This window comes from Myotis daubentonii, chromosome 2, assembly GCF_963259705.1.
Source record: "Myotis daubentonii chromosome 2, mMyoDau2.1, whole genome shotgun sequence".
NCBI lineage: Eukaryota > Metazoa > Chordata > Mammalia > Chiroptera > Vespertilionidae > Myotis > Myotis daubentonii.
The window spans coordinates 3,817,991-3,831,441 of record NC_081841.1 but is presented as its reverse complement, the minus strand read 5'-3'; the positions used below and the strand labels follow the sequence as shown (position 1 = coordinate 3,831,441).

At 50.7% G+C, this 13,451-nt stretch overlaps 1 protein-coding gene across 2 annotated transcripts in view; it reads right to left on the bottom strand.

The window, feature by feature from the left end:
• Positions 1–13,240, bottom strand: part of ARFGAP3 (ADP ribosylation factor GTPase activating protein 3) — a 47,389-nt gene extending 34,149 nt beyond the window's left edge. For both annotated transcript variants that reach the window (XM_059681431.1, XM_059681432.1), the window contains exons 1-3: positions 13,084–13,240; positions 7,312–7,430; positions 2,244–2,316 (exon numbers count right to left, since the gene is read on the bottom strand). In XM_059681431.1, the coding sequence (XP_059537414.1) occupies positions 2,244–2,316; positions 7,312–7,430; positions 13,084–13,152 (261 nt within the window). In that variant the 5' untranslated portion in view covers positions 13,153–13,240. The remainder of the gene's footprint in view (positions 1–2,243; positions 2,317–7,311; positions 7,431–13,083) is intronic.
• Positions 13,241–13,451: the final 211 nt, after the last annotated feature.

The window sequence follows — 13,451 nt, the reverse complement described above, 5'->3', positions numbered from 1 at the left end:
GGGTTACTAGCAATCCTGCCGAAACGCTACTGCATATTATGAGGGATTGTTGAAAATACTGTGAAAACCAAAACTATGTAAACCACGGAGAATGTTTAAATACTCTTATCTTGTAAAAAGGAATACCTTCCACAGATGTAACATTACTATTTTGGTAAAACTGGACATGAGATGATTTGCAAAATGAAATAACTGGCCTTTTGTTTCTTCATTCAATCCTCCGTCACTCTGAATCTTATTGGGGGAGGGGCGATGCTATCCACTCAGGACCACTTTTAATTCATGAGAAATCCACTTCAGTTCGGATTCCACTAAATCGGAAATTTTACAAAATTGGTGAGGAGCAACGCTAACCTTCACCTTGTTCAGCACTATTTACTCACTGACAGCACAAGCAAGGTGATAAAATTAAAGAGGAAACTGTTTCCAATCACCCTGTAAGGGTCCGTGTGTAGACATGAATTACAGAATTCATATCTAATTAAAGCAGGTATTCCAAAAACCTGTATGAGCAATGCTTTTATTGCCCCAATTGGCTAATAATGGTATTAGGCGCCCACATGTCCCAGATCCGTTCTGGGTATTTGGGCCCCACCCCGTTAAATCCTCATGGCAACACCATGGGAGGTCACTGCTGCCATCTACACTTCGCAGGCAGGGACACAGGTGAGTGAGAGGCAGGGCTGGCATTCCAACGTGAGCAGGATACTCCAACCCCACTGCTTGAGTGGGATGACATGACCGTCCCCTCCCCATCCCCGCCTTGGCCCCCTCGGCTGGCTGGAGTTGAGAAAGCTGCTCTCCAGGGGTGGGCAGGGGGCTGTGCTACCTTGGGAGGGCTTAGAAATAAGGACAGGTAAAATCAAACTCCCAGCATTAAGTTCTGGAACAAGTCTGAACATCATGATAATGGGATTGGGTTTCTAATAAGATGCTTGAAATATAAGGAAGTGAAAGAAATCGTAGTTATTACAGTGGTTTGTGGCCCTCCAATGCTCAACCCGACCCGACAAAATCATATTCCTTGGTATTTAATTTCTCTCACCAGAGAAATAATAATTCAATTTAACTTTAAAATAATCTAATTTAAATTTAATTAGTCTACTTAAGGAACAATAATGAAAAAAGGTCGAGAAACACTAATCCAGGGAATCTGGTATTTTAAAAACTACTATTTTAGATTTATAATTTTAAATATTAAATTGATACCAGATATAACTTTTATTTGAAATGTATACAAATTTGATTTTTTACACTTTGAATGTGTAATGGCATGTCTATGGGAATTCTACTTACTAAACCTATACCATTTGGCATAATAAATAAGGTACCAGTGCTTTGGGTGATTTTGCTGGCTAGACTTATAAGGCTGCCAGTTTATTTATTTATTTATTTATTTTATTGATTTCAGGAAGGAAGGGAGAGAGAGACAGAAACATCAATGATGAGAGAGAATCATTGATCAGCTGCCTCCTGCACGCCCCCGACTGGGGATTGAGCCTACAACCCAGGCATATGCCCTTGACCAGAATCAAACCTGGGACCCTTCGTCCTCAGGCCGATGCTCTATCCACTGAGCAAAACCGGCTAGAGCAGGCTGCCAGTTTAGAGTTTGAGAAATCAAATATATTGAATTTGTAAATGAAATTTAAAATGAGAATCCTTAGTTAGGTTTGAAAGTAGGGTTAAAAAGGTCTGCTCTTTTACAATTATAAATTAAGTGACCACTTAGCTGGTTATTATTTTTGCATAGAAATTACTAAGTTTATAAATGAATATATGATCTTTACATACTACTATATTTGAAAATTTGGAGGTTTTATTAAAACTTTGTAGATTTCATAAATAAAATTCAGATGTGAGTGGCTGTAATCATTCCTCCTATTCTAAGCACAAAAGTCACGGCACATGTTAAAAACTGTACTGTCATAATGAAGCCTCCCAACCCCTCTATCCACCTCTTCCTGTTGTAGTTTTCTTCAAAAGAACTCTCACCGCCTGGCAGGTTCTTGTTTATTTGCTTCTTCATTGACTCTATGTCTGTGCCTCTAAGCGGGCTCTCACGTGTCTTGTTCACTCTACCCCAGCACCTCGCCCAAAGCTTCGTGTGTATTAGGTGCTTCTGGATAAACAAGTCAACCGGGTCGTCTGCGTCCAAAGCCCCTCATGGCTTTCTGTCACCCAGGAGCCCCCCGACAGCAGAGCACACGCTCAGAAGGAAAACGAGCCTGAAGTGAACTTACCGCGGCAGCATTCCCTCCAACCTGCATGCAGCGCAGCTGAAACCACGACCAGTTAGAGTCCAGCTCCGTAGACCTAAATGGAAAGAACATTCTTAAATGTTAATACTTTTCTTCCCCCAAATCAAGCCACTAAACTTCTGAGAACAAGATTTCCTTGCTCTCCGGATCCTGAAGGATTCTGCGTTTGTGTTAACAGTGACCACGCTTCCAGGAGGCTGGGGCTCCGAGTGCAGGACCATTGGTACCGCAGCTCCTGCCCCCTCTCATCCTTCCTAGAAGCCACGGCGCTGATGGCCCCACCCACCGGCTCCCCTCCACACCCGGCCACGGACAGGCCACGCCAGGCCAGGCCAGGCCAGGCCAGCAGCACTGCCGCTGCACAAGCTCCAGCCGGCCACGGACAGGCCACGCCAGGCCAGGCCAGGCCAGGCCAGCAGCACTGCCGCTGCACAAGCTCCAGCCGGCCACGCCCTCTGGGAACAGAGCAAGACAAGCTTGTGGGCTGCTGGACACTCGGACTCTTGGCCTCACGTCCTTGGTGAGTCATGATCTAGAAGGCGGTGATGTGTCTCTACTCAGCACAGATGTCCTGTTTGGACGTTTTCAGGGGCCAGTTTGACACCAAGCAGGACCTTGGAGGATGCTCATCCTTCACCATCAAGGAAAGGACCTACCCGCCATCACCGCCACGAGGCAAGAACACTCAGGACGGAATGCTTGTGAAGTGAAAGCTGCAGTGCCTCCTGCCCCGCCACACCTCTGCCCTGTTCACCTGAACCCTAAGATCACCCCAGAGCCAGGTAAAGGCAACGAGTGTATTTCCCAACAATAAAAATCCACCAAGTGATGAGTGTAAAGCAAGGCAGGCTAGCCAGCACAACAATGCCGGGAGTCTTTATGCTGAGTCAATAGATGTGAGCAAAGGCAAGGCTCTCCCATGTTCCACAGCAGCTCACCCTGCACTGACGGGAAAGAATGTGGACGTGAGAGGACAGGTGCAGGTGAGCAGCCTTCACAGAAAGGGCTCTCAGCCTTGTGAAAGTGAAGATACTATTTTGAAGCCAATAGCTACCTTCAGGTTAATAATGATACTAATACATGTCATTATTACATCTACAAATATCTACTTCACGATGATATAAAAAGTAAATATTAAACCATACTTTGTAAGAAACATATTTCCCAAAGACAAAAATAAACCTCCTTTTGGAGCTTAATTACCGAGTAAGGTGATGAAATGACATAGGTTGTTCTGAAATTCTTTTTCTGAGAGATCTTGCTGAGTCACCACACTGTGATGACGGAGTGAGGTGCCATCCCCTCCCCACCTGTCACTGGGGGGCTGTTAACAGCACAGTCTCTGGAGACAGGCTGAGCGGGCAGACCCCAGCTCTGCCAGGACGAGCTGCATGACCTGGAGGAGTTACTTAGCCTCTCTGAGCCTTACTTTCCTCATCATAACAATTTCAGGTTACCTATTCACACCTGTAGAAATGAAGTGAATATGTGCAAGTTCTGGGCTCCTGGTAAGCACCATATGGCTCCGGTTCTCGCCACCACTATCACCGCCGTCGTGGCGACCCTGTCACACTGTGGGATGAACACAAGCTCCAGCGGGCAGGCATAAAGTAGGTACCTGACTAAACGATGTCCTAAAACGGAAGCTACAGGTCCTCAGACTTACTAACCTACCTAAAACTTTTAGTTCTAAAGTATCTTTTAAAAAACAAAGCCAAACATTTTTTATATATTTCTTAGAAATAAAGATAAAAACCTAATTGTTCTTGAATCGAGCTGACAGGGATTCTCTCTCACACACTGGAATTTGAAACAAAAGGTGGTGATGACAATGAATAAGTCAACCTTAAGAAGAAACTGGAACTGCTCAGCGGTGCCCGTTCCTACGAGAAGGTGACTCACTGTAGGCTGCTTCCTGTCTTTAGTTTAGATGAAGCGATGGTGAAACCTGATGGAGAACCTGAGTGCTCAGAAAAAAGCAGCGAAGGAAGAAAAGTTGAAGAACTAGTGTCACTTTAACCAATAGCTCCTGCTAACCAACCACCGTAAAGGAGAAAACAGGTTTCCCTCAACCCCATAATTCTTCTGAGTTAAGATACAACATTTCCCCCGATACGCTAGTGTTTGTAATAGTTTTAATCAGTAAAAAAAAAAAAAATGTTCAAAGAACAGCCTCCCACCTCTTTAAAAACAAAAGCCACTGAGGACCCTTGTCACCCTTGACTTTGCCCAAATCCTAGACTATGCCCTCTGAACAGGAGTTTTTAGCAGTTGTTTTGAATCATTTATGAGCACCGTGATTCATACCGTTATATTTATCTGCACATAGTTATATTTATCTGGCTGTTAGAAGGCTAGTGACTCAACCTGCAAGAGCCCAGAGAGACGCTGCTGTCCCGCCTGCCAGGCTCCGGCCGGTCCTGCCTCCACTGAGGGCCGCCAGAAAACCACTCATTTCCTGGAATGGTTTAACCTGCCGGTGCGCTTCGTGGGGAGGAAAGGGGAGGCCAGATTAGAAGGGCAGGGCTTGGCAGCGAAGAAGAGGAAAAGAGGCCTGACCGGTTTGGCTCAGTGGATAGAGTGTCGGCCTGTGGACTGAAGGGTCCCAGGTTCAATTCGGTCAAGGGCATGTACCTGGGTTGCGGGCACAACCCCAGTAGGGAGTGTGTAGGAGGCAGCTGATCGATGTTTCTCTCTCATCGATGTTTCTAACTCTCTATCCCTCTCCCTTCTTCTCTGTAAAAAATCAATAAAATATATTTAAAAATATATTTAATGTTGATCCTGTTCCAACATTAAAAAAAGAAGAAGAGGGAAAGAACAGAGCAGAGAGAGAGAAAGACAAGCAGCTCCGCACCGCCTCGAGGCCAGCCTTCCTGGCTGTGGGCAGAGCAGGTCCCATGTTAACTGTTAACAACGGATCCGGGGTGTGAGGGAAGCACATTAAAAATAAAATGGTGGGGGCCGGTGGGGAGAGATGACTCAGGGAATTTATATGGATAGATGCAGAGCCCACGGACACAGACAGGAGTGTGGCGAAGGCCTGGGAGGGGCGGGTGCTGGGTGGGGGGGGTCAATGGGAAGAAAAGGGAATATCTGTAATACTTTCAACAATAAAGACAAATTTAAAAAAGACATGAACAACAAGACCATCATAAAAACAAGCTAAACTTGCCCTCGCAACTAAATCCCTCAATATTTAAAGAGACAAGGACAGGATGTGAATTCAAAATATTCTGACACCAGCTAAGAAAAAGGGAGACAAGAAACTGGCAGATACTCTAAAACCAAGAAGAACACACAGAAGAACCCCCTTTTCAAGATAATTACCTGTGGAGTTACATGGCTATAAATATTTAGCACATCAGGCCTTTGCAAATTGCTTTCTGAAAAGAGAACTCAGGAAAATGCATCAGTAAAGTTTTTTAAAAAGAAAATTATGTTGCTATTATTACTATTTAGTTTTTGTGCTAACATACAAAAATCTCCTTCTGAGTTATAAGACTTTATCCTTTAGTAATAAATGTTCTTTATAGTAATTGCATTGTATCCATAGTCCTTAAGTCAACATCAGATGAAATCGCTGTCACAATTCCAAATAGCCTGCCTTCTAGCTGGTTGCTCCCCGGGGAAAAGAAGTGGCAGGGAAGCAGGTGACGCAGTGGGAGGCGGCCAGCAACCACAGCGATGCCCAGAGGGTGCCTGGCCAAGGCCCAGGGCTGCTGAAGCGCAGGCCTCCTCGGCTTCGGAGCCCTGAGTTCTACTGGAATCTTTTTATTATTTCTTTTTAAAAAATATATGTGTTTATTGATTTCAGAGAGGAAAGGAGAGAGAGAGAGAGAGAGAAACATCAATGATGAGAGAGAATCATTGATCGGCGGCCTCCTGCACACTCCTACTGGGGATCAAGCCCACAACCCAGGCATGTGCCCTTGACCGGAATCGAACCTGGGACCCTTCAGTCTGCAGGCCGACGTTCTATCCACTGAGCCAAACCAGCTATGGCTATTTTTATTATTTCCTATATTCTTCTGTTTCTTCTACCTCACACCAGGGCACTTGCCACCTCCCACTGGACTGTGGGGCTGTGTGTGTCCAGAGAGGGCGCCTTTCTCTCTTGCACACCAAAGCCCCAGCCAGGCTACTTCCATACCGTGTGAGTGGAAGACAGGAACTTGTCAGAAGGAGCCAATGCAGCCCAAAACTTTAGATGAAAAGAGAAGAAAGATGTTCATAGTATAAGCATTTGAAACTGCCACGAAAATTCAAACAAAAACCATCACTCAGGCTCTGTGGTATCAGCGGCCCGGGAGCCAGAGCTGTAGGATTGTGCTGGAACCCTGACATTAGCTCTCCACCTGACGGGGTGTAGGGTGGACCCATGGGGAGTGCCTCAGCGGCCCCTCTACGGGAGGCCATTTGTATCCCTGCCTTAGCGGGCAGTGTGCGTGTACCTGGCACACACAAAGTGGGCATGTCCGGAGCCCACGGACTAGCAGTCTACTGGGCAAGCCCATTAGTTACCAGGTGGATCTCAGCAAGCAAGGACAGGATGCAAAAAGTTCCCTAGACAGGGGCCAAGAGGCATTGGCGATCTCAAGAGGAGTCTAGAAGGGCAGTAAGTGGCAAAACCCTGTGCAGGAAATGGCCCCGTGGACGGAGGTGACGGCAGAGATGAGGTGTGCACAGCCCAGCGCAGGCAGGTCTGAGAGCACCCCCAGGTGGTCGGAAGCCTGGCTCCAGGGGAGAGCACGGGTTCTAACCGCTGTTGTCAGAAGATCATAAGGGAAAGGAGATACTGTCTCAAGCCCTCCATCCTGATGGCCCATGCCACGGCCTCATGCCTCCGACGACACAGAGCTCGATGTAGCAGAAACTAAACAGAAGCCAGCTCACTTGCCCAGTTTACTTAGTTATATCACTTAAATCTCCATAACTCATAACCAACCTCTCATCTTACTTGATGTCAAAGGAAACGTAACGGAAAAAGGGGAAAGAGCGCCATGTGACGCTGCACCCTCCCACCCCCAACGGGGACAGATTCACTTACCGAATGAAACTCAAGTGGACTCCAAGTGACCGGTGTGACCCCGAGCAGTCGATGCAAAGAAACACCCCATAGGTTATGCTTGCCCAGCTGGGGTTTTTGGCGCCACAATCAAAACACACCTGAGAGAAAATGTGAAAAGTCGACTATTAATTACTTTATATTGGCCAAGTGAGCCCTCCCACAGGGCACAATATATGAGTTAGCTGGAAAACTGCTTAACTTTTACAATTTAAACTGGGGAATAGAAACTATCTCACCTAGATTTTTAAAACCTGAAATTTGACCCTGGCCAGGTAGCTAAGGCGGTTAGAACCCAATATGCCCAGGTTGTGGGGTCACCCTCCAGTCAGGGCACATGCAAGAATCAGCCAATGAACGCATAACCACGTGGAACAAGAAGTCGATCTCTCTCGCTCTCTTACTCCCTAAGGTTAATAAAATAAAAACCTCAAATTTCTATTTCTTTCATTATTATTTTAATTATATGTTAATAGAATTATATTACTACAACACATGAATTATATATTATATCATTCTGAGTCTATTATAATACTCTGCAGTACGGGAAGCGAAGAGAACTCAGGTGTGTACCTCAAACATCACCTGTCCGTGAAGCATTCACAGGTCCTACCAAGCAGGTAAATGAACACTAGCCACGAGGCCCTGGGGGAACACTCAGGCCGCACTGCCCCGGACAGTGGCCTGTACCGGATGGCAGGTGTTGTGCACACGTCTCTCCTCGGCCGGAGGAGGAGAGCCTGGGGGCCAGACTCCAAGGTGCCCCGCGAGCCCCCCGCTGGTGTTCACTCCCTGGGGAAGCCCACCCTCACTTGCCCAGGGTGGTCTGTGCGAGCAGGTTATAAAAGACGCCATGACTTCCCTTCTCCCTCTTGCCCTCTCTCTTGGATCACTGGCTCTGGGGGAAGCCAGCTGCCACGTCTTAAGGACCCTCAGGCAGCCCAGTGGAGAGGCTCAAGTGGGGAGGAACGGAGGCCGAGTCCCACAGCCAGTGCACAGTGGGCCGGCGGAGCATTATGTGAGCGCGCTTGGGGGTGAAAACCCCAGCTTTCGGATGACCGGGGCCGCAGGAGACCCCAGCCTTCCTTCCTCAACACTGACTGACAAACATTCATCTGATAACAGAAGGGTAAAAGTACTTTAAAATATGCAGTGTTTGTCATGGAAATTAACACAATTAAAGTCAGAACTACAGGACAGTAACATTCCACAAATGGAATTGTTTTAAATTTTTCCCCCCAGAAAAAAGCACCCACACTTTAGATACACTTTATAGGCAGAGCCACCTATGTGAAGGTTGTCCCAACTGTCCTATCCTATATAATAAAACCATAATATGCAAATTAACGAACAGGGAAAGAATGGTTGCTATGATACGCGCTGACCACCAAATGGCAGACGCTCAAGGCAGGAGCTGCCCCCTGGTGGTCAGTGCGCTCCCACGGGGGTGTGCGGCTCAGCCAGAAGCCAGGCTCATGGCTGGTGAGCACAGCAGAGGTGGTGGGTGCCTCTCCCACCACCTCCGCTACAGGCAGGTGGTAAGGAGCGAGGGGTCCCGGACTGAGAGAGCCCTGGACTGCGCGAGAGGGGTCCTGAACTGCGAGAGAGCACAGGCCAGGCTGAGGGACCCCCACCCCCCAGGGCATGAATGTTGGGCATCAGGCCTCTAGTAATCATAAAAAAGACCTGGCATCTGGCCTTTTGAGGGCAATACAAGAACAAAAACATGAGTGGGTTTTCCAAAGCCCCTCAGGGCAGACTCACATTCAGCATGCATGAATTGTGGGGAGGGGGAGGGATGCAATTGACATGAAAGGTACCAGGCACTCACTCCAATGGTACTGGTACCAGACACGGGGCAGGCACTGGGGTATTAAGAAGTAGATGGCATCACTGGTTCCACAGACACTTGCTGAGCTCCTGCTCATTGCCAGGCTCGTGCTGGCCTTAGGGAGAGAAGGGCATGGAAATTCAGAAATCATGTGGTAAAAGCTTTTAGAGTAAGGCATCCCTTTCCATGGCACTCGTCGTGCCAAAGGTGCTGTCCCTCTACGAGAGGCCATCGTATCCCTCACTCACGCAACGGACAGTGTGCGTGTCCCTGGCGCACACAAAGTGGGCGTGTCCGGAGCCCAGGGACTAGCAGTCTAGTGGGCAAGCCCATTAGTTACCAGGTGGATCTCAGCAAGCAAGGACAGGATGCAAAAAGTTCCCTAGACAGGCCAAGAGGCTGGCTCCGGGGGAGAGCACGCGTTTCTAACTAGGTGACTTCAGCGTCCTCCTGCCCCCGCCCCCCAACCTGAGACCAGGGGTTGCCAGAATGCAGCTCCACCAGGGGGGCCCAGTCTGTCTTATCAGCTGAGCTGAGCACCGGCCTGGCACAAAGTGGCCTAAACGCAAATACCGGTATTGGGGCAGTTTGGAGGGTGGAAGGCAAGGCGTTGGGAGTGGGACCTGAGGCCTGGCAGTCGGCAGGCAGTTGGAAATACAAGTCCGGTCTCACAATGCCGCCGTGGTGGCCCGGCTGGAGCCCGAGCCTGTGCTTTGAGAACAGGGGTTGTGCTGGGTCTTGATATGCGGTCAGAGCTGAGACCTGCTTTTCCAAGCAGAAGATCAGCTGTTACGGTGATGACAAAGAAATAGTTTTGACTAACCACTTGCTCTGCCTAATGATGAGAACAGTCGCTACAGAAATAATAGCTAATGCTGAGTGTTTACTCCTGCCAGGCACTGCCGCTGGCCAACTGAGCTCCACAACAACCGATGGGAGGTGCTGCTGTGACCCTCGGGCCCTTCCAGGGCCGGTGTCCCCGGCGCAGTCCCACAGGCCCGCACTCAGCCGGCTGCGGGTGGTCAGGGCTCTGCTGTCTCATCTCAAAAGTCTTAATACTTTCAAACGAGGGCCCCGCATTCTCATTCCGCGTTCCCCAGAATAAGGTAGCGCGGCTTTGATCCCCATTTTAGAGAAAATGAAGGAGTGATGAAGTATCACAGCTAAGAAACGCCACCTCAGGCCTGGGCCCGGCGGTCTGCACGGACCATCCGCTCCCCGAGGCAGGAGCCGCTTTTGTGAGGGAGCCAGTGCCCCTCACTGCTCCGCACCGCGCCCAGCACACGCAGGTGCTCAGTGGATATTTGTTGAATGAGTCACTCAAACAATCAATGAAAAAACAAGGAACAGCGAAGCTTCAGGAAGGAGTTCACAAACGAGGAAACTGACCCTTGAGTTAAAACATGGGGTCCACACAGAGGGGAGGAAACTGGATACCACATGCTGAAAGTAAACCGAGTTGTTTTTCTGTCTCGTGTATCTCAGAGCTGCTCTTTAGAACCCGTTTTGAAAATGCTTATTGTCACCCAACTCCTCCACTAGTTAAAACTAGTTTTCATCTTTGTTTAGGAAACTGTTCGTTACTCACGATCAGATAAAAAGTCTTCATCGAGAAGTGTAGCAGGCGCTGTGGAACATTGCCAGGAAGTATTTTTGCTCAGCGCTTTTATTAGTCCTACTACAGACTAGAAAGTGTCCCCTAGGTGTGATGTTCATAATAAACATAACGAAAACGGCTGGCACGTGTTGAAGACTAGTGATTGCAGGTACTGCTCCGAAGGCTTTTCTGGGATGTTCTCGCTTAATCCTCACAATAACCCCTGAGTTAGATCATGTCCAGTTTCAGATGAGGAAAATAAAGCACAAATAAGTGACCAAGTGGCCTGCCCGAGGCGACAGTTAGAAAGCAGCAGGTCCGCACAACCACGCACAGGTGTGCCCGGGCGTGTCCCTCCACGTGCCTCCTGGCAGAAAGGCACCGATGTCCTCTTTTAAAAGGGCACCTTCCCTTGGATGAATTCTGCCGGAAGCCGGTCCATCCTTGCTGCTTGACACAGTCGCTGCAGGAAAGAAACATCTGCACAGCATATGTTTCAAGGGACCTGGCGTATATAGCATACTGTTCTTAATATGTTTGCTCCCCTTAGCGCTGTGTGTTTTAACCAAGGTCACCTCTCCGAGAAGGATTGTTTCCCCGGGTAGGGATTTTTCCCTGAAGTCAGGGAGGGGATAAAACTCCTTAACTAAGTGCCAGGCGGGTAATTACTTTAACTACGAACAATCACGCTTAAGCTACATAATTTTTACTCCCTGGAATGGAGATAAGAAACGCCCTAACCTTTGCAATAGAAATTGACAGGATTAAAATCAACTGGTATAAATACGGATGTAACAAGACAATAAACACCAGAACTTCGCTGGAGATCCAGACCAGAACTTGGCTGGAGATCCTGGCTAGAGATCCTGGCTAGGCTGCTGATCAACTGAACACTGTCTCCGTGTCATTCCTTCTTCGCCGACTCCGTCCACACCTTTGGGGACCCCTGGACCTGCTGGGGTTGGACTCCAGCAGAATTCCATCAAAGAGAATCCATGTTCCGCTTCTGAGGGACAGCGGACCAAAACACACAGCTTCCACCGTGCCGACTACAGACCCCAGTGCTGTCTAGATGCACAGGGACCCACTCCTGATTAACAGGTGACTCTCAACTGGCACATCCAGGGGAACAGCCGAGAAGCTGGCCCTGGAGGCTTCCTCCTCCTGACTTCCCTTCCTCAGACGGCGCTTTAATAAATCGTTTCCTTTCTTGCTCCTGGAAAGGCTGTAAAGTTATGAGCTCCCCTCCACCATCGAGACGTAAAAGAAGACATCTAAATACTGTAAGACTCAGGAACTCCCTGTGCCATCAGGTCGTGGTTCATGGCCATGCTCCTTAACAGCTGTTTACGTGGGAGGTGACCATGGGGCCCGCCAGGACAGTCACAGGAGGAGAGGAGAGAGTCCACGCTGACGGGACAGCCCTTTGCACTCTCCAGGTGCCACTCGGACCTGTGACCCCCGAAGAGGGAGTCACCGCAGCCCAATGCGTCATCACACCTCCAGCCGGTCTCCAAAAGTTGTAAAGTCTCCAAAAGTTGTAAGGGGCCCGGGGGCCGGGAGGGGGCAGCCTCCGGAGGTGGGAAAAGGAACCCCCCCCCCCCCCCCCGCTCCAGGGAGACGCAAAGGGAAGGGAGGGGAGCGTCTGTGTTGGGGTTTCTTAGAAAGAGGAGCGAGCTGGGAGCCACGCACAGACCTGGGCAGCTCCATCAGACCGGAGCGCGGCAGCTGCCGTCCGGGACCCAGGGAGGCAGAGGGGCTCCCACAGGCGCCCCCAGGAACCTGAAGGGTCCGTTCGAGGGTGGGGAGGGGGCGAGCGAGCTCCCCTCAACGCCCAGGGCTACCAGCGGGGGTTCTGACCCAGTGCACGCGTCCCAGCCGCGTCCCAGGTGGCCTGCGGGCCCGCCCCACTCCCAGGAGCGCGGGGTACCCTCCCGGCCCGCTCCGGGACCCCCAAGCTCGTCCCGGCTCTCGGGAACTCACAGTGTCCACTCGGCCGCCCGCGTCCCCGTGCAGGCTCCTCCACCCGGTGTCAGGAACCCATGTGTCCGCCCCCCGGCCCCTAGGACTCCCCGCCCCCAGGACCCCCGGCGGCCCGCCCCGCCCGCGGCCTCGGTGCCCCTTCCCCGCTCCTCCCTCGCCGAGGCTGGGGGGCGGCGCGCGGTTCGGGGACCCAGGAGAGGCCCAGCTGCCACGGCCCCAAGTGCGACGTGTCACAGGCCGGGCCGGCTCCTCCTCCCGCGGCCGCGGACACTGGCGTCGCAGGGGCCGCCCGCGGGGTCGGGCAGGGATGCCGAGCCGGCCGAACGCGCCAGGCGGCCGTTACCTTGTTGGTGGGCACCGAGCGGAGGCGCTTGAGGATGGCCAGGATGTCCTGCTTGCTGGGGTCCCCCATCGTCGCCGGAAAACCGAGGCGCGGCTGCCCCAGCCGAACGGGAAGGGCTGATCTGGAGCGGTTGCCGCCTCCCGGAGCCAGACTACCGCCCAGGGGGCGGGGCTGCGCGTGACGGCCCAGGCCCCGCCCCAGGCCCCGCCCCCAACGGAGCGCACGCGCCGCTGGCCTCTAAGGCCGGCTTAGCTGTACCGCTGGCCCCGCCCACCCAGACCCCGCCCACCGACGCTACACGCGCATGCGCAGGAGGCTCGCGCGCCTTTTCCAGGTCCTCTTTCGTCATCGGCGCCTGGCAGTGGGGC